Source organism: Oenanthe melanoleuca, chromosome 10, assembly GCF_029582105.1.
Source record: "Oenanthe melanoleuca isolate GR-GAL-2019-014 chromosome 10, OMel1.0, whole genome shotgun sequence".
Taxonomy (NCBI): domain Eukaryota; kingdom Metazoa; phylum Chordata; class Aves; order Passeriformes; family Muscicapidae; genus Oenanthe; species Oenanthe melanoleuca.
Genome location: NC_079344.1, coordinates 3,408,710 through 3,430,407, shown reverse-complemented (window position 1 = coordinate 3,430,407; position 21,698 = coordinate 3,408,710). Strand labels below are relative to the sequence as shown.

Below are 21,698 nucleotides of genomic sequence, written 5' to 3'. Positions count from 1 at the left end.
TTGCCAATAAGCTTTCAGTGTGAAATAGGATCCTCCTTTCTGTTTTCTTCTCCTGTCCTCTATACCCAGGGGAAGGGCCATGTCTTGTGTACACATTAGAGTGGTAGGGAAATCTGATTAGTCACAGTATGGGGGGAGTAAAGCCATGTACATGCCCATTTCAAAGTTAATAGTCCCAATATTTGGTTTGTAACACTGTTAAATTCTAAGTGTCAGTTTGAGTTAAGGGATGCTATTTGAAACAAATGCTTTCGGTTTTGTTATGGGTTAATAAAAACCTTTGTCCTTTATATCCCCACAAATATTTCTGTGTTATCATGGTATAAATATAACAGATATTAATATCAAACTATGCCCAGTATTTTCTCAGGCAAATATATTACTAATGACTTCTTCACTGAATGTACTGATTAAGCAAACAGCCGTAGGGAAGTCTTAAAATGAATTCCATGATTCTGTGCAGTGTATTTATGCTGAGTCCAAAAAGTCCTGAAATGAAAACACTGTCTTGTCTTATAATTATGCTATTTTAGGGACAGATTATTCAAATATGCACTGTGCAGTCATAAATAGTAGGGGTGCTCTTGTTTCAAGGGGCTGTGACGTGCTTGAGTGAAAGATCTGAGAAAATGGAGGGACACATTCAGCTGAATGTTTAAGGTCCAGCATGCATCCCTTGGAGGCTGCTGAGTAACAAGTGCTGCTGAGGCCACAAGTGTGGTGACCTGTCCAGGAACAATGCTGTCTGCTTGGTTATCCATGGGATTTTCCTGCTGTGGTGTGCTCTTAAACAGCCCCATGCTCTGTAGACTCTTTGGGTTATGTGGATGGGCTACTGCAGGGTTGGAGAACTGCCCCAGTGTGTGCAGGACTGGGCACTTGGCTTATGTTTACTATTCCTGACTGTGTAGGATCTTCAGTAGTTCTTCAAAGGTCTTTCCTGCATTTACACACCAGGATTTATTTAGATGCTTGGAATAATTAACTGTAGTGTTGGTGCTAAAAATTTAAATATTGGATGTACATTAAAAAAGTATTTATTTTCTCAAGAGTATTTGATAATCTCTAATAGGATTCTTGTTTCCTAATCCATTATAAATAGGTGTTCTTCCCTTTTGTGATGGGGGAGGGCAGCCTAAATTCAGTAAGATGATAGCAGTAGGGAGTGTTATGTTGGAGGTTCACATTCTTAGGAGAGGCGGGCAAACGTGACCTTCTTGGCCTACGTAACTCATCATAAGGTGTATGGTTAACCTCCCATAGCAGAGAAGCAACAGCAGAATTTGGTGTGGCCCTGATGGCCTTTTTGTCTTCCCATCCTCACATACACAAAGTACTGATATGCTGAAAATAGAAGTGGAGCAAAAGTCGGCAGTTTGTTTGATTTGTAGTTCCCAAGGCTTTTCCGAGTATGTACCGCACTGCGGAACAGCTTCTGTCTTCCTCACATTTGCCTTTTGCATTCGACTTCTTCTTAGGAACTTAATTATAAAATATTCCCCCACCCTTCCTAAAAAGGCAGTAATTAGTTTTCAACTTGTGATCCTTTGGGACTGTATGGGCAGTTCCTTGCCTAGTTTGAATGGGGTCCAGTTACAATGTCTTCCCCTCTGCCCCACTGGGTCAGCAATCACTTTAACAGATGGCCCCCTTCTCTGTATCCAGCTTAAAAATTCTTGTAAATATTAAATGGACGTGTTCCAGCTATTTACACTCTGGGCTAGTGACTGTTTCTTAGGATGTATCCAGATGGGAGATAGAATGAGTAAGGTGCTTGGAGACTTGTTAATACACTTCAGAACATATGGTCAAGCGTTTGGACGTGCTCTGGGAGGCGAGTTTGTTCGGCTGAAATAACATCACTGCCCTTTCCTGCAAACCTTCTTGGGTCCCTTTCTTTGGGCAGCCATGGGGCTCTTGGAGCAGCATTAATGACTTAGCTATATTCAATATGAATTCAGTAACACAAAAATTACTGTGAAGTAACTTGTAGCTGAAGAGACACTGCTCAGTTTTTTCAAGTTAATTAAAAGGAAGCAATAACCTTAAATTATAACCAGAAGCAGCAGCATAATGAAACAGGACAGATTGTGAAATTCGAACAATGATGTCAGTTTTTCTATTACTTAAATTACAGCAGTGGTGACATTACTTTGACAAAGGACTGACCTGGCACATGTTGCTATAAAAAGGTATATAAAAACTTAAAAGTAAAAAAAAAAAAAAAATAATTAAGAAACCAAAACAAAGAATAGGTACGCAGATGCTTTCAGCTTCATTGGAAATGTAGGTGTAAATTGTGTAATCTAAAGATTTATTGGTTTTAATAGAAAGTAACAATTGGAATGACTGTAGCTGTAAAGCTCTAGAAGTAACTTGGAGGTGCTTGACAACGTGGTATCAGTTAATTAGTTAGCTGTAATTTTTATGGAATCAGGATAGTACCTGGGGCTAATTCTGCCAGTTATTGTTTATCTGAACAAATTCAAAGACTTGTAATAAATATGTAATTCATGTTCATTTTGGATGACTGGCTTCCCCAGAATTAAATCTGGGAGAAGGCCAGATCATGTTAACCCTCTCATCACAGGATGCTTGTTTAAAAATCTTTTCATGTCACTTGACCCAGCATTATTTCTACATGTTGTTTGGGAAAAAATGCCCCTTTTCCCATGAATGCCTCCACGTGAATTAGTTTCTCAGCACAATGTTAGGTGACAGGGGTACTGGCTATTCCTGTAAACCTCGACTCCCAAAATAATTTTTTCAGTGGGTATTAAGATCTTGAAGCCAAGCTTAAAGGCATGGCTTTCTGACAAAGAACTTGTGTTTCCTCCAGAATTGAAATTGTGGAAAGTGATTGGCCATTGCATACAGGATAAACCTCTCAGTTAATAACCCAGCTATGTAAGAATTGAAATTCCTGGAGCGTAATCCCATATGAGAGAACTAAATGCACTTGCATTTTGATTGGGTTTTGCTCTCTATGGATAATGTAGGCTGGATTAATATTCCTAAAGCAGGGAGCATTTAGATAGGAAGTACAAGAAAGGTATACAGGTTTACAGAAACAATGTTGATGGCTTGAATGAAGAACATGTTTCATCTGAATCAGATGCAGTGCTGTAGAAGCACTCTGTGGGGTTATTTTTTCCAATGCTCATGTAGTTCATTGTGGGTGTTTTTTATTGTTGGTAGTTCAATAGTAAATCCACCCTAGAACTGCTCAGGAAAGTGCTGAGTTTCAGATGAGGGGATCTGTTGTTTAAATAGTTTGAATACCAATGCTAACATAAAAGGTTTCCTTACTTGTTGTGTTTATTTGCAATGAGTAAATCTCTCTGCCCTGGGAAGGTGTGTAAGGAATAGCAAGGAGCCAGTGGTTGAGAGTAACTGGCATAGTTTCTCCTTTAGAATGACCAGTGGTGGTGTTTTTTGGTGGCTTGTTTGTTTTTTGGTTTTTTTTTCCCTTCCTGCATGATAAGGGCATCTTTTAAGTCAGTTGCATTATTGGTAATATTAGGATTGTTTTTCTGACTGCAAACTTAGTTTGGTTTACAATGTGAGGTTTATGTCCTGCACTTGAAGTTGTGCTGGCATTGTAGTTTGAGCAGGCAGATGCATTTTAAACATAAATGTGATGTTTTTGCAGCGTGCATTTCGCTAGCCTGAACTTCTGACTGCATTTATTTCCATTTAAAAAAAAAAAAATTTGTACGAAGTAACTTTAAACATTTTGGAACACTTGTTAAGATTTAAAAAAAAAACCTTCAAAGATATTTCTACTTCATAAACTACAATAGATGATTACAAAACTTTGTCAATAGTTTTCTCTCTGTGAGAAGAGCAGACTTTGATGTTTTAATCTTCCTTTTTTTAAATTTGTGCATTATTCTGAATTTTTCGGGTAGGCTTACAGTGTAAAGGTTAGTGTGTAGCTGACCAAAACATAATACCTAAAATACTGTCTTTACTGTCCTAGCCCTTCAAGCAATGTAATTATGTTGCTTCCAAGTGATAAGCCAAGGCAATTTACAGATTACTGGAATGCTTGAAAACACTGACCTTTCAGGTCACTCAGAGCACTCCTATTATGCAGAGATTGCTGTGGCACTGTTGTAATGTGCTGGCCTGTCACATGCTGACTAACTTGCAGAAAGCTTTGATGCAGCTGTTTTAAAAATGCTTTTGCTGACTGATAGGCACTTAGGCTACTGCCTGTGAACAAAGCCAGCTCTCATTCCATGCTTTTAGCCCCCATTTTCTATAACAACACTTCTTCCCTGCTGACTACGCACACAGTTCTTATCTGGGCCCAATTGTTGACTTGTCTCCATTTAAATTGTATTTGTATTAATTTTCACTTCAAAAACAGTCATGTGTGTGAGAGATGCGGTGTGTGGTTTATTCAGAGCTGCTGCAAACAAGCAGCCTTGAAAAGTTCCTGCGGTGGCTTTAAAGAGTGGGTGGATTAGGGAGAAGAAAGTGTGTGTGACCGGGCGGAGCAGGGGAGAGAAGGGATTAGAAAACAATGGTCCTTTATTGATGACGAGTACGGTGGAAAGTATATTCTATAGTTTGAGCTCTAATGCCTTTCCTTGAATTGGTGTGAAGAATAAGAAGAATTTGACAAATATTTTCTTTTAATGTCTGAAGCTTAATGGGCATCATACATGGTAATTATACCAGTACCTTCTTCAGTATTAGACACAGGACTAGAACATGAATAGAGGTTAAGCTGACTTGATTTTTTTTGTTTGCTGTCTTTTATTTAGTTTTATTAATAGTTGTTAGATCACGTAGTGCCTGAATTGCAGAGATCACAGGAAGAGGAGAAATAACTACAAAAGAATAAAATCTTTAATTCCACTAACCTGGTGAGAATGTTAGAAGGATAAATTGGATTTTTTTTTTTTTCTTCTGCAAAACACTGAATCCATGTTCTCTGTGAAAATAAGGTGCTGGATGTTTGGAGGAAGTAGACAATTCAAGTAAGACTACATAAGGAGCATGATAGCTTGTTACCTATGAAGGGCAAGTTTAGCAATTCACTATTTAATCTTTGTTTCCAGGAATACATTTATATTAATATATTCTATTGGTTGCCAGTATCTCAGATTCTAAGCCTGTTAGAGTTCAGTGCATTTGGATCAAAAACGAAGCATCTCTGTTGTCTTCTGCTGAGAAGTGTAAAATAAAGAGGTAACGTGATTGATACTGTATGCATCATGTATGGCATTTTATATCATTCTGAGCTTCTGCTGAACAGTGTGGCATTGTTGTCCCCTTGTTTGGGGGGAGTGTGACATTAGGAATTCACCTGTTTACTGCAATTCCAGTAACTGCAAACTGTTACACAACCTGTGCCTAAAAGCTCTTGAAGCAGTAGTGTTGTGTATGCAAGGATAAGCACTGGTGTACTTAAAATTGCCTTTGCTCTTTGACCCCATACTATATAGTGACAGTGCACTAAAACAGAAATTTCAAGTTGTAAAAGAATGTAATGTTTTTCCTATTACAACAATGCAGTGAAGAGAGTAGAATGAGTAATGATTTTACAGCAGGAGACTAGCAGAACAGTATAGTTACATAGTGAGCGTTTTCTTTTTTGGATGTGAGCTCTGTACTTGTGGTGGTTGGTAGGACAAAAATAATTGGGTTTTGTGTATGTTTTCATATGTACTTTCATAGAAGAAAACTTTTCCATAGCTGAGTTCAACATGTGTTAGTGTGGATTGACTTAAATGGCACAGAGAGGCAAAACAGGAGGCATAATTTACACCTGTTGATAATGTTACATTATCTTTGAGAGGATTACATTTCAGAATAAGTGACTTCTGAAGGTGAACAAACAAAAACAAGTGGAAAAGATGCAACTAAATCAATACATTGATACAGGAGGTACAGATTTAGATATTGGCACTGCACTTAATTTTCTCCTGCAAATCATTAGAAGTTGCATGGCTGTGAAGATATGACTATTATCAGTCAAGCTTTGGAAGCCTTCTGGCTGTAAGTTTTGTTTTGCTATTCAGTTCTTGTTTTAATGATAAAATTGTTCTACAGCTATCTTGGCTGGAACTGCTCTTTCATGTCTCACCTTTCTGATGAAGTTTTTCACTGTTTTTTGTCCTCACTTATTTAGTCTTTGGGATTTTTTTTCCAAAGAATACTCTAGATTGAATGGTTTCTCTGCAAGCTGTGGCCTTCTGACAGGTTTTTCCATTGAACTGACTCATCAAACAGATTTGTCTGGTGTCCTGAAGCTAAACTCTTCTAGTTTCTTACTCATTTAGGGGGATGCACCTTTGAAAAAAACTATGACTTGCTGAATTTGCAGGTTTGTAGATAACTCAGTTGCTTTCTTCCCCAGTATCTCCTTCTCAGTGACAGGTAACTTGATAGCTTTTTGGGGCAACAGTTAAATGAACTAAAGCTATAATCTGTGATAAACAGGTAATTCACCAAAATTATAAAGGCTTTTCAGCTGTTAACCAAGTGCTTACCCAGTTTCTTCTCCAGCTGGTTGGATAAACAACTAGAATGTCATTCATACTTTTCCATTTCAAAAAATGTGCTGAGTAAACGAAAAAGACATCTGCCCATTAAGCACAGATGGGAAATACTTGCAAAGAGGTGGATTTGATGGGTAGCATCTCTCAGTAATTATGTATAGACTTTTATTTTTAGTCTTTGTGTTCAGAGTTCCTCTTCTGAAATACTCTACGTGCTTCTCATCTTCAGCATAGCTTGGCTTGCAATCAGGGATTAATCTTGATGAAGTGATGATGACTGAGGGAGAGAGCAGCTTCTCACAGGTCTGGCTCTGGTTGAGTTACTGCATAGTTGATTTATTTCAAAGTTGAGTTGAAACCTTGGCATCCACTATTACATTGTGAACACGTCTTGGTGTAGTGATTAGTTTGGGATTTTTTGCTTGGTGTATTATCGGTGCAGAATCAGAAAAATGTACTTGAACATAATTAATTTTTCTGTTTCCATTTCTAAAAGATACCAAACTGACTGCTATAATTTGTGATGTGTATTAGGTACTTAGAGCAGAGTGTAAAGGTAGTTCTTCAGGCCTGTACAGTAAGAGAGACCACCAGCAGTTTAACTGTAAAGGCAATTCTAAAAATGCCATGGCATTCTCCTTCTATTCAATCTGCCAGCAGAAAGCTTTTGGTATTACCTACAGAGCTGGTGTGTCTAGATTTTCATTGTCAGACGTACATAATGGCTGTCAAACTTCTGCCAGTATTTACTGGGGTTTATTTGTAGCTTTCTTTGATACCTCAATTTTTATATTTTTTTAGTGAGTGCTTGTAGAGTGTGCAATTTTTTCTTCCTCTTTTCAGTATTGAAAACAAGTCTATGACAGTAACAGACATGCATTTAAATAAGAACATTACTTTTGCTCAAGTTGGATGATTTTTTTTTTTTTTGTAGACTCCTGTAAATGGCTAAATGTTCTTTTGGCTTGCACTGGAGTAGACTTTTTTTTTGTGGTAGAGAAAAGAGCCTCTAAAATGTATTATGGAACAAATGTAAAGTGAACCCCCTAAAAAGTAAAAATGCTTTGCAATCTAACTTTACCATTCTATCAGCCTTGTTTAGGCTGAGTTCCAAGTGCAAGCTTCAGATACTACAATTCTGTGTTTTGTTGCTTATCACTTTCTTACATGAGAGGCTCAGATTTCATAGTGTAAAAAGTGTGTACCCAGTGCTAATAGCAGTAGCAAAAACAAAGCCAAACTGAAAATATGCTTGCATTGTATCCTAATAAAAAAAAAAAAAAGAAAACCTAAAATACTGCTTTTGAAAATTATTTCAAAGTACTACTGATACTTTCATTTAATTGTACAGATGCAATCGTGTGTTCTATGTAGGTATCTGTAGGTTATTTGAAGTAATGATGTTAATCTGTTCTATAGCTAATGCTTTACCACCAGCATTCCCTCCAGTTTGGAGAGAGGAGCAGAAACTGCACTTTTACACTTCTGTGAAGTGTCACTGGCTGCTGTATTGAAGTCTGTTGAGTAAGTGCGTCAATAATCTGCACTATTGTTATGGTAAAGTTAAAGTTAATGTTCCTTTGATCTCTCGAGGGTGAACATGGCTTGGGAGCCCTGACTCCTCAGCTGATGATGCACTGTCAAGGGAAATGTTACCAGTCTGATAAATGCACACAAACTGATAATTGGTACATGCTTGTGGAACCTTTGAGGTGTTCCATTTGTCAGGACTGAGCAGCTAAAATCCTGAGTTTACTGTGTATAGTTGCAAGATGTAAAGAGAGGTGGAATGGGAAAAGAGCTTTTAAGTACATTTTTATTCCTGTATTGCCTTGTAAAAACTGAGTTCCTTTAAAAAAAGTCATAAAGTAATCCTAAAAATATGTTACTGATTTATCCAAGGCCCATGTTGTCACAAAATTGGCCTTTTGCATCCTTTCCTTGCAGATGCCAATATGCACCTGATGATTAGTTTTGCAGATTTTCCTTGCAGTTTTTAATGTGAAGTATAATCAGAATAACTTTTAAAAAATAAAGAAATTTGCTCTTGTTTAAGGGCTTTGGGTTTGCCAACTCCATTTTTAAATATGGTTTTAGATAGCTAGAAGATGCAGTTCTGTAGAAGCCCAGTGCATATTTTAAAATGGCTTTGATCATTTCTGCCCACATAGTTTTCTTGCATACTTGGGAATGTGCCTTCCAGAGTGGTGATGAATGGACATGATGCACTTTTGGTCAAGAACATAATCCTGTATCATTGATATACTTGAAGTTGTGGGAATAGAAGTTAGTGTCATGTGGTTAAAGCTGTTGGTGAGGCAGTTTGTTTCACTGGAATGAGTTTATTCATAATTGCTGGTGTAAATACAAAAGTAGCTTTTTGACCATTTTTACAGTTAACCTTTGGCTTTCTGTGTGTGGCTCTTTTTTCCCCTTTGAAGGGACTGTGTTTTTAGGTCTAATTGGGATTTTTTGTCACCTTAAAACTGAATTGGGGAAATGGAAGGTCGAGTTGAAACTGCAAAAGGCAGGCCTTGAAGCTATTTGATCTGAAAGATTGTAATTTTAGGCAATTTAAGCTTTCTGGATTTGCATTCTGGGTTTTATGTAAAAATCAGTGTTAGTTCTACAATGATGGAAATAATTGTAAGTCTACCAAAAGGATTTTCATGAGAAGAATTGCTTTTGAAGTGTGCTGTTTGCATGGTATGTATAAGGCAACTTGCTGCTAGGAAGTTCTGATCTGGTCAGCAGTTATTGCTGTTGAGGTGTTAGTGACTTCCCTTGTTCCATTCCTTTACTTTGATGTGCAAACAGGAAAGAAAGAAATCCTAGCTGTATGTCTGTAGGGTGGGATGGGAAACGATGTGATGGTTATGTAAATCTGAATACCTGCAGAGGTCAGTTTGAAGCCTCTGTACAGCCTCTTGTCCAGTAATTACTGTGTCATTTTTTTCCAGTGACTGTAGCCAATGTCTCTTCTGCCCTTTGTGAGGGGAGGGAAGGGAGACTGGGTGTTGGCTCCTGACTCAGTGAGTGAGAAATGGCTGGGGTGGTTCTTCAGCCTGGGGTTCATAGGAATTCAGCTGTTTGGAGTGGGATAAGGATGCAGTCTACAAAAGAGAAAATCCAGCCCCCCAAAACCAAGAACATGGTGTTTTTTTTAAAAAGTGCTTTTCTTAAGTTGGTATATAGTGCTTTGTATCCAGCTTTTCTGAAGAGGTCTGGTTGTGAGCTACTGGTGTAGTGAAAGACAGTGGTGGGACTGCTGCCAGTAGTAAATCAAAGAGAATTGTGATCAGGGCAGCTGATGGTGGTGATTCACACCTGCTTTTAGTGCTTCTTGTCCACTCTTGGCTCCCCAGTGGAGCTGGTTTCACTGCTGCTCTTTAAGAAGATGAGGAGTTATGATAGACCTAAAAAGATGTTTTGGGTGGCAGGGTCACCCCTATTGCTGCTGTGTGTCCTTATAAGGAAAAGGAAAAAAGTGTGGACATGTCTTACTGGTTCTTCCTGCTGGCTGATTCCTCTGGAGCTGCTCTTGCGTTCTCTTCTGCTTGTTAGTGGCCTTGACTCCTAAAGAGAAGGGAATAGATCACTAAGAAAAAAAAAAAAAAAAAAAAAGGAAAATATCAATGAATTGGAAGGTAGAAAAATATGTATGTTTTTTCTATAAAACATGCTTGTAAATCTTTGGTAAAAATGAGGTTTCTTTTGCCTTCTGAAATGAAACATCCGTATTTTGCAAATATCTAATAGTATAGCCAGGATTAAGAGTTAAAAATAAAAATCCCACTCCAACTGGCTGTGAATAAGCAATTGTGTTACCCATGAAAGCAGCAGAGAGGGTTATCAGAGTGTCTGCAGCTATGTTGTTGTATGGGCAGTGTTTCTACATTCATAGTCAATGAATAACCCACCTGCTTTTATTTTGCTAGCTTCTCTGCTGGTCCTTTTCCATCCCAAGAATGCCATCATCAGTGCCAGGCTTTCCTTGTTTCAGTTCAGAGTAGCTTTTTGAATAAAGGAGGTTCTCTGTGCTGAGAATGAAAGTAGACTTAAGCTTCAGGCTGTTGCTGCTCCTTAACCCTTTGTGTTGCTGAGTAGTGGCCTCCAGGTGCTGTTTTGAGGAGATGCTCTATATACTCGGGCTGACAACAGATTTTGCTCCAAGTCCCCTGGCTGCTGTGCCTTGCCTCAGTTATGTTGTAGGACATCTCTGCACTTGGTCCACACAACTGAATTGCTTTTTCTTAGACCCCATTCACCTCTTTGCACCATTTGTTGGAAACTGAACCTTCATAATCACTTTGATTTTTCATAGTAGTAGTGGTTAAATTTCATTTATATTACATAGACACTAAACAAAAAGGGTATAAAGGACTGATGAAATTAAGATTGAGTTGATTGAGCTGTAGGAAGATGCTCCCTGGGATGTGAGAATTCATCTGCAGGTCTGTGGCCTGCTGAATGCAATGGAACGACTTTGCATAAAAAAGCAAACGACTTTTCACCCCCATCTCTTCTCCTGCACTATATTGTTCAGAATTTAAATACTGGTTTTACTGACTAACACTTCTTAGTGTCTTTTTCTTTCTACACCTTCAACTTATTACCTGGTTTTGAGTTCTGTCAGAGCTATGTTATCACTTTTGAGATTGAATGCAAGGACAATTGTAGCATGCTGGTTTTTTTTCCTGTGACACCTACTAATCATTAATGTGTTAGCTTTAGAAAGAGTTTATTCAGCACGAAAATCCTGGAACAGACTGATGTGCATATAAGCAAGGAGAGACTGACACTTCACAACTGTCTCTCAAAGTGAAGTAGATTGTCTGCTTAAACAGATATTTCTTCAAGTTACATGTTTTCAAAAAATAGACAAATACATTTCATTGTGAAGTAATATGGAAGCTAGATGTTAATAGAAGGATTAGTCGCTTTTGCTGAGGAAAAAGGAGGGGTGTTTTCTGCTTTCTACACTTGCCTGATAGGAAGGTTTAGGAATATTTACCTTCCTGGTAGGTGAATAAGCCTTTTTTGAATGCTGTGGTGGTGTTTGTTACCTTGTCCCCCAATCTGAGTCTCATGTCCGTCTCCTGCCAGGGGGGTATGGCTGCTCTAGTTCTCATTCTGTTCTCTCCCAGTGATTTCCTGGACTTGTTTCTCTTCCTCTCTCAATTCACAAGCTCTGCATTTGAAAGTAAAACAGAACCCTGCTGTGTTCCCTGTAACGTGCTTTTGAAGCCAAACTATTTGTTACCATTGTGTCCTTACTCCAAAGTCACTAACAACTTTTAACACAAGAAGTTACTCTTTTTCAAGAAGCTGTAAGACTTAACATTATTTACCCTCTCTTCCTTTTTGAACTCCTGTATTTCTGTATCCTTGATTTGAGATTTGCTTTCTTTGGATGTGTGAAGTCAGTGTGAGCTCATGGTTGTACTGTATTCTGAAGATGCTCTAGTAGCCATGTGAGTGCTAAAATTGAATCTTCTTAACTGACACCCAAGTTGAGGGTGGGAAGATGCCATCTGGGTGTGTGGTTGTTCAGGTTAGGGAAGGACACTTCTCCTGAAGTTTCTTACTAAGAGTGGTTGGTTGAGATTTAGAGAAAGAAATTCTGTACCTAAAAGCAGGGCAGGGGTGAAAGTCTTACTACCCAGTGATGTATTTCTTCATACTAAGATTCAAGGGGTAAAATATCAGGGAAACACACTCCCACCCTGCTAATCCTGCTACTACAAAAATAGTTGTCAGCTGTTTCCATGAGGCAAAATGCAGTGTGTGTGCATGTTCAGAACACCCGCATTGCAAATGTTAATTTTAGAATAATTTGGTAAATTAACTATAGAATACATAGTTTTGCTGTAGCTATGTTGGCTGTAAAAAGCTAAAGCAAAACAAGCAATGCCCTCCCTCCAACTCAGAATTTTAAAGAGAAATTAACCTAGGTAGGCTACTCTTTTATTGTCACAATGGAAGATATCAAGGCTGTTACTGTAACTGGAATTGCAATGCAAGCCTCTTAAACACTTATTCATACTTGTAAGCTCTGATCTTAGCAAATCAGCCTGGCTCTGTCTTAGTGGGATACTGTTGCTTGTCCTGAGGCTCTCATTTGACATATCTTCAAAGTATAATGATCTAAAATTTATATGGTGCAGTGCTTGGTAATGATTCTCTAATGATTCTTGGTAATGATTGGATTATGATTCTCTTGATTAAAAGCAAGTTGAGAGATATTCTATCTTCAGGTGAAGTGCTTGAATGCTTTGATTGCTGCTCTTATGTCTCCATTCATGTTAGTAATTTCTTGGTGGACATATCTTTTACTTTGGCTTTGTATTTTTTTTTAGCAAGAAGCCATAGAGAAGATTTATTTATGCTTCTTATATAAAGCTAATACAGTATCATTTTGCTTTCTTTGATATGGTACTGTGCTGTTCTCCTCCCCCAAGGGAAAAGCCAAACTGGAGTAACTCCAGCTGATGCTCTGGAGTGATAAAACACTAATACCAAGCTGTGTTTAAGAGTAGAGATGGAGGTTGTGTCTGCAGTTGGATGATTTGATTTGGTTTCAGAAATGTGCTGGAAATGTGGCTTACATAGAATCACACAGTAATTAGGGTTGGAAGGGACTCTAGGGATCAGCTAGTCCAAGTCTGTGCTCAAAGCAGTTCTCACCAAATCTGATTTATAGAATAATTGCAGAAGAGTGAGGTCAGACCATCTAGAGCTCAACAGAGCTCTGGAGATCATCTAGTCCAGCCCCATAGTGAGAGCTGGGTTAGTTACAGGGCTGCCAAGGATCTTGTCCAGATCAGTTCTGAGCACCCCCAAGGCTGATATTCTATGGCCTTCCTGGGCAGTCTGCTCCACCGTGTGACCACCACTGTGGTTTTTAAACAAACCCACCAGGCAGGTCGTGTGTGACTGGGATTTGCTGCTCTACGCTGTGTCAGTTGATGTAAAACTGGTCCCAGCTGTGTGCTCTGCTGAGCTCCACTGGTGCTCTTCAATTGGACTTATTTCCCTTTGCTGGGAGGCTGTAGCTTGATCTTTTACATTCCCAGGGCTGCCTTCCAACTGCTGTTGTTGGAGTTGAGATGAACTGATGGGGATATGGGCAGCAATGACCATATAAATGTTTGTAACACTTGCCCAAAATATGAGGGAGGGGATATTTTTGAGGATGGCAGCATGTGCCATCATGAGTTCCTTGAAGACCTTGGTTTTGAAACGATACAGAAAAAAAGTCAAATTTGAGGTAAATAATGAGAGGATAAATCCTTTCAATTACATGTTAAAATTTGTACTCTAAATTAGGAATCTTTAGGTCCTTATAGTACTGACCTAGGTCAGTATGGTAGAGAAATGACTTAAGCAAAAGCAAAGTGCAACTTGTCTGTGCTTCTCTGTGGCAGCATTCCCTGCTGGGGGGACAAACATGGCTTGCCACTTTGCTTTTTTAACTTCTCTGTTCTATGTGGTTTTGCTATCTTTTGCTAGTGTACTGGCCTGGAGTAGTGATCTGTGAAACACTACTGCCAGCACTTTGGAGTTTGTGATCCTACGTGGTTTCACTGCCAGCTGGAAAGCAAAATGGAAAGAAGCAAAACAGACAAGGATCCCAACCTCTGAAGCACAGTTTTCCCACGCCTTAGCCATCAGGAGCTAGTGAGCTTTGCTTAGCTGCTGGCTGATACTGTTACCGGGGTGTTTAGTGGTATTCTTTATCTGAAGTAACTTGACCTGAGATCATTTGAGATGTATCTGCATGTGGGTCTTGCACTCTGGTTTGTTTTGCCTTATTCCTGAGTGTCAGCCTTCTGCCTTTCATGGATAATGTGATTTACTAGGCCTGTGTCATAAACACTTCTATAAATACTCAGATTTAACTGGATCTGTAATCCAGTATTTAATTATTTAACTAAAAAGCAGCATCCCTCCAAAATTGTACATACTGTTCTTGATTAGGGCTTTTTAGAGAGAACTCTTAACATTTTTTGCATTGAGCAGCAGTACCACCAAGCAAAAGGTTTTATGATCCTGTCTGTGATGTGTGAAGCTTGGGCTTAAAAGGCCATTCAAGAAGTGAGTCATGCTAAACACGATGGGTAATACATGGATGTGGTGAGTTAAATGCTGACTACTTTTTTAGCTTGGAGAGAACAGTGCCCAGAAGTTGGACCAAAAATCTCTCTTGTAGGAAAATTCGTCAAGAAAACTAGTGATTAGGGAATGTTTTTAGATACATGCAGTATCTTTATGTTCAAAAGGTATCCAATTGGAATTCTTGATCAGGAGGTAGTGGCAATTGTGTTTAGTAAGCTAGTGTCTTGCAGAGTGGCACGTGGTTTTGGAAGCACAGGGAGAATTGAATGGAATGGTTAATCAGCCTAGTTATTGTTAAAATCTACATGTATGTATTTAGTCCTACTTTTTCTTCTCTATGATTTAAAGATGACTTGTACTGTTGAAACTGTCCATGTGTATACTATTATAGAGACTTTGTACTTCCAGAGTGATCTAAATCAAAGTAGATTCGTTTTACCGACATGCAGTGTTGAAAATTCTGTTTTTTTAAAACTTGGATTGTTCACTATCATCTGGAAAGCAGCTTTAATTGTGGTTTTCCTTATACAGACTTTCATGAGGTGGGCTGTTTAATATAGGTGAATGTTTGAGAGGAATGGAACTCTTCACTAGAGCTTTGAGCTCAAGATACCAAATGGAAAAAATTTACAATGAGTGCTGCTTTTACTTTTCAGTGGTTAGTACCTATGCTTCAGAGAATAAGGTTATTATTTCTGTTTTAAGAGATGGTTGATCTCACTTCTGTGGATGTACACTCAGACAGAAGGTGAGACTAAAGGCTGGCTTCTCAGCTTCAGTGATTCTGTGAAGGAGTCCTTTAGTGTGTGTTTTCTCTTGCATTTCCCACTGCTGTGTAAAAGAGATAATCAAATAAACAACATTCCTCTGTGGCAGTCCCTGAGTCTTAATCTGATCTCTTGACTCTTCTCTCAAAAATACATTCAGGGGAACAGTCCTTCTCCTTGGAAGGAATGATGATCAAGTGAAAAACTAATGATACAGGCTGTTGGCACAGTGCAGGACAGACATAGCAGGGCAGTGGGTGGGATTGTAGCTGCAGCAATGCAGTGGTGACCCTGCCTCAGTGCTCCCCTCCTCCTGACTGCCTGCACTTGCTCCAGGAGTTGGCTGCCAGTATTTGAAATACCTCAAGTAACTCTAAGGTTCCCTGTAGAGAGGCTGTGGTGCATTGTGTATGTGTTAGACTATGGAAGACAAAGCTCTCCTTTCAGTTGATAAAATCAGTCAGATAATGGGATTCTGACCTCATTGCACTAATTGCTGGTGAACAACTGTTAAAAAATGGGTCCCCTGCCCCCAGTCAGTTGAAGGCTTTTATGATAGGACAATTGGAGGGAATCTGTTGGAATTTAAGGTGGCTGTAGTTTAACTAGGCAAGGACAAAGGTGAGTGTCCGTAGGAAGTCATCCTGGTCAGTGTTGGAAACAGCACTGTGCTGCAGCTGAGTGCTGAAAGATGCTGTGTGTTGGGAAGTGACCTCTCATTCCTTGTTCTGGGCTGGCTGAGGAAGATGCTGTTTTCTTTTCTTATACTTCCTCAGGAAGCTGTGTGTTTTGGATATTGACTTTGATTATGTTGATTTTTTAAGTGAATGATAAATATCACTCCCCAGACACATAGCACACTGAAGAAATTCTTACAAGAGTTTCAAATTCTGATCGTTTTGATAAGCACTTCTAATTCTTGTTCCTACAAGTGCAATCAAAATGTACTAATTCTGCATTTACCCTTTAGAACTTGGAAGTTCAATAACATCCTACTGCTGAACTGAACATCCCCAAGAATAATGGAAAATTAGTTTTAGAAGCTAAAGAGAAATGCAGCAAGATGGGTGAGGTGTATGTATGTCTGGTGTGTCAATCTGAAGAGGAACTCACTCTAAATATAATTTTACAGATAATACTCTATGTAGAATAGTATTTTTTAGTATATAGAGAGTAAATATAGTATTTTTCCCTTTTTTGACACAGCTCAATACTAGTTCTTCCTTCTTGTTTTTTGTGTCTTGAATAAGAACACTGTCACAGTTGTTATGGGTTTTTTTCAGGATAAATAGGAATGTTTTTTGACATGAGCGTTTTATTGTAAGTGTGGTGTATACAACATGGGACTGCAAGCTTGAAGCAAAGCCTGATGTTCTTTACATCATTGAGTTTGTGATCTGACCATTCACTTCATGTGGTTTGCATGCTGTGGTTGAAAGAGCTCACAGATACCTTTCCTCTCCCACTGTGTTCTGTGGAGAATAAGAGCAATATGCCCCCTGAGGCAGCAGAAGCAGTTGCTTCATCTTATTGTCTTCAGGACAGCTGTCAGTGCTGATCTGCAAAACCAGGCTGGTAAAGATGCTAAATGCAACTTACTGCTTCCTACAGGAGGTTCCTCTTGTGTAGTCCAGAGGACAATCTGTTTTAGGTAGATATCTAGATATTTTCTCTGAAAATGCAATAATCTCCTTGACCTTAGTGAGGAATGGATGGCAGCTGTAGACATTTAACACTTATATTTATCAAAAATTACTGTTAAATTTCACTGAGAATAACATGATTAAAAACTCACTTGACCTCGTGTCAAAATTTGATCACAATTGAGGAAACAATTTCTTAAAATCTGTCTTGTCATTCAGAACACAATTCGCTTCCTATGAAAAGCAGTTGAGTTGAAAAGGGAACAAAAATTCCCCTGGTAAATCCCCCTAGACTTGAAAAGAAACACTGGGAAACTATTCTGGTTTGGATTTCAAGAATGTGTAGGAGCTCTGGCCTTAATATGAACTGAGGTATAGAAATTTAAAGTGTTAATCTGCAAGAAAGCTGCCCTCTGGAACTTGCATTATTTTAAGGTAGAATACTAATTTTTGTGGCTGTTGTTTGAAGCTTTCCAAATGTGAACTGGAACTGTCTTCTTAAGCCTGTGGGTGGTTTCAGTGCTGCTGCTGGCTACAGCTTTTTCACCTGCACTGCAGGTAAACTGAGCAATGCTATTTGTAACATCACTGCATTGCTCAGTTCGGAAGCCAGTGTTTTGTTAGGCTGGTTTTTTCCTTCAGGATGCTTGAAAGAAAACCATGTGTGTGGATGTGTACACATACCCAGATATGTGTGAGAAGGTAAAAGTTGGATGAAAAAAGGCATGGCATAAAAAACACAAAGAAACAACACTCCCCACCCCCACACCCCCTAAAAAAAAGTAAAAAAGCACATCGCTTGAGAAGAAGGAAATAAATATGTTGAAAAGGGGAAGAAAAAAATATTTGTTTTTGTTTGAAGGACACAAAATGTTTGTATGAAGCCCACAGAGGGAGCTTTCTGAGAAGATGTTTACTTTGAAATGTTTATTTCTCAGGGCAATTCCAAAGATGAAAGACTTGAACAAGATTGATGTTTCAAAGATTTTGAGCAAATGATAAGTTTCATAACTTCAATATTGATGAATTGCAACGTCGTGTATGACTCTATCCTTTAAATAGTAATGGAACACCCAACTCACAAAGACATCCATTTCCCATATACAGAGCTGGGAATACTAATTGCCTCTAAAAAGGTGTTTAGGATGAGCTTAAAGAAACTTTTCACTTTAATAAAGCAAAAGCAATAAATAAAATAAATCATAAAATAAACAACTGGTGTCATGATACCACTATTCTTTCTGTTCTTTTTGTTCTTAATATATGTGCTCAGTTCTGGGCTCCTCAAGTACAAGAAAGACAAGAAGCTGCTGGAGATGGTCTGGCATTGGCCACAAAAGTGATGAAGGGTCTGGAGCATCTCTTACGAGAGAAAAACTAGACTGAGAGGGGAATCTCATTAATGTATATAAATTATCTCCCAGGCAGGTGCCAAGAGGATGGTGCCAGTCTCGTCAGTGGTGCCCAGTGACAGGCTGAGGAGCAATGGCCATAAACTAAAACACAAGAATTGTTTCACCTCAGCATGAGGAAGAACTCCTTTCATGGAGGGTGGCAGAGCACTGGAAGAGCTGCCCAGGGAGGGTGTGGAGTCTCCCTCTCTGGAGCCATTCCAAACCCACCTGGACATGTTCCTGTGTCACCTGCTCCAGGTGACCCTGCCTGGGCAGGGGGGCTGGACTGGATGATCTCCAGAGGTCCCTTCAAGACTTAAAAATTATGTGATTCTGTGTGATTCTGTGATGTAAAGTCATTGGTAATGTAGATGTAGGAGTTTGCAACGTTGTCCACTTGCATTTCAAATGTATTAAAGGGTCTTTGTTAAATTATTATAACTCTAATCTGGGGCATTTTAGTATTCTCCTATATTCCAAGTTTCTGGGTGTTAGGCTATATATATTTCTCAGTTCCTGCTGAGTCACCTTGATTTCCCTTAAATTAGTGGTGAGTAGCATGGAAAATAGAGCACTTTTGAGTATGGCCTAAGAGCAGCATCACAACAGGGACCTCAGCTGATGGTAGCACAGGCTCATTCTTCTGCCTCAGTTGTCAGTGCTAAGTGGGGTGAGTACCTTCACAAGTCTTCTTCAGACTTCCCTTGCTCTTGTGTGAGTGAATACAGTTCTTTGCAGATGAGAAACTAACTTAAGTAAGCCATTTGTGTCAAAGACAGCACTCACCTCAGACTGCCTTTGAACTGTTTTCACTGTTCTTGATTGGACTGTTCAGGCATGCAGAAAGAATTAAAATAACATATTATTTGCTTTGCTGTGTAACTAATGGATATTTGGTGTTTTCAAGTCTTGTGCATTTGAAGTGGATGTATTAGTAAAATCTAGGAGAGATGGTAGCAAGTGTGAGCAGAAAAATGGAGAACAAAGTGGAAGGGCTTTAAAAATGGCAGCCTCAATCTGACTGAGCAGTGAGTGCCCTGTCCACGTTTAGAAAGGCTGGTGAGTTTGTGAGGTTGGTTTGGGGATTTTGCATTTGTCTTGGATTTTTTTGTGAAGTGGTAAGTCTTCTCACAGTTCTTAGAAGCATATTACGTAGGGAATTTCTTTTTTTTCTTACTCAAAGCTTAGCTGTTATCTTGCCCCAGAGCTGCAGCTCTGGGTTTGCCAGTTCCCCTGGATCCAGTGGGAGCATGCTGAGCTGGTTGAGCTGGGTTTTATCAGTTTGTGCCATACCCAGGTGGTGGTGTTTGCCCTGTGCACCGAGCTCCAGCAGGGAGCAGAAGGACCCAGAGCCGTGGAAATGAGAGGCCCTGCCTGCCAAGGAGCTCAGACTGTGCTGACACAGGGCTGGACCTTCACAGTGCTGCCAGGAGAAGTGCAGTAAATGAGCAGAGTTAACTTCTCTTGATAATTGCAGCTGAAATGAGGCAGCTTATTTCAATTACAATGTAAATTACAACTTGAGTTGGATTTTAGTGGATTCCTGTTGCACCTTCTTCTGAATAGGTGCTACTTCGAGCTTTTTGCTTTAGAAGTTTGCTTGCAGAGATGTGTCTTCACTTGTTGATGAGATGTTTAGCCTGAGAAGCTCTTGCCAAAACTAAGACAGAATGAGAACATCAGAAATAAGGAAGAAAATCAGTATTCCTTGACCGTTTAGTCAGCAAAACATTCTGCTTTGTTTCAAAGATGGCTCTGTGTGTGTAAATTCTTACTGTTTTAGTATATATTTGGTCTGAGTTTAAAAAGCTGGAGAGAAATAATCCAATTCTGGTGTAGAGTTGACTCAATTTGTAATGCATAGGAGCAACATTTGGTACTGAATTGAGGAGAATTACAGCTGTTTGAATTAAATACATCCCAATTAAGTTGCAACAACACTTTCAAGAGAAGTGAACTCTGAAAGAGAAATGAGCAGTCATGTGGCACATCCCAACCCTTGAAATTCAAGAGAAAAATGCAGAGCTTTTTGGCATTATGAAAAGAACTCTCTTTCTGAACCTGGTTGCAAATTCTGATGTTCTGAAATTGGATAAAATTTTCAGAGGTATTGTGAGAGTAAACACTCCTACTGCTGTTCGTTGAGATACAGGACTGGATTAAAAGTTCTGGTTACTTTTTGTTGTAGTGACTGAGTTACTGTAACTGAAACAAATTTAGAGCGAAGTAGATTTTCCAAAAAGCAGAGATGCTTGTGTTCACTGTGTTGCAGAGATGTTTGTGTTCTGATTCTGTTCTTTAATTAGCAGACTGCATGCTTATGAGGGGGGTGGGTATGGAGCAAAGCACTGGACACTCCCTCTGGAAAGGTAGAAAATGTAACAGCAGGATGTTCTCTGTGCATTTCCTGCTGCCTTCCTGCCTGTTTTCAGGCCTTGGGCTCGGCTGGGTTTTCCTCCCTCATGCTATTTTCCCCTTGCCAAATGTTTGCTTGTCGTGGCACACTAATAGTGCACTTTTAAGCAGAAATGCAGGTATGTCAATATTGTCATAATGTTACTGTTTAATCTAGTTACCTTAGAGAGGACCTTGTAATTTCTGCAGTGCTACTGTTCACCAAAATAATTAGCCTACACTAAAATGCACTCCATTAAATGTGACCTGTGTGCATAATACAGTAGCACAGGTACTGTAATCTGTAGCTGGACGTTCATGAATTAGTGGTAATATGCATATAATTAAAACAAGCAAAAGGAGAGTGTAAGTATGAGTGTTAGGATATAAATACAACTGATTGGACCAGCTACATCTACTATGATCTTAATGAGCAATCAAGAGAGCCTGTATCATAAATGCTGCTTGTAGTCCTTCCCTTGAAACTTCTTTATAACTACAGGCTCTGTAATCTATTTTGCCTATTATTCCCCCCTTCCACAGGAGCACAGGAAGTTCAGCTGTGACATATAAAGGCAGGAAATGTGTAATGAATGAGCCAGGCCAACTTCTTCTGTAGCTATTCTATATGAATATTAATATTACTTTTGAATGTAAGTTTTTGTTCGTGGTATTACAGAACTATTGAAAATGAAGTCTAATCTTTGGGGTTTTTTTTCTCCCTAGAGCACAACAATGGAAGAAACAGCTATATGGGAACAACACACAGTGACTCTTCACAGGGTGAGTTCATACAATTGGCCTAACGCAGGATACTGGTAGTTTTCGAAAACAATAGGAAAAAGCCAGATGTCAGGAAGTAAAAGG

General features: G+C 39.1%; 1 protein-coding gene across 5 annotated transcripts in view; it reads left to right on the top strand.

The window, feature by feature from the left end:
• TJP1 (tight junction protein 1) overlaps positions 1–21,698 on the top strand; it is a 63,147-nt gene that overhangs the window by 4,696 nt on the left and 36,753 nt on the right. For all 5 annotated transcript variants that reach the window (XM_056499551.1, XM_056499550.1, XM_056499549.1 and 2 more), the window contains exon 2: positions 21,558–21,614. In XM_056499551.1, coding sequence (XP_056355526.1) covers positions 21,558–21,614 — 57 coding nt within the window. The remainder of the gene's footprint in view (positions 1–21,557; positions 21,615–21,698) is intronic.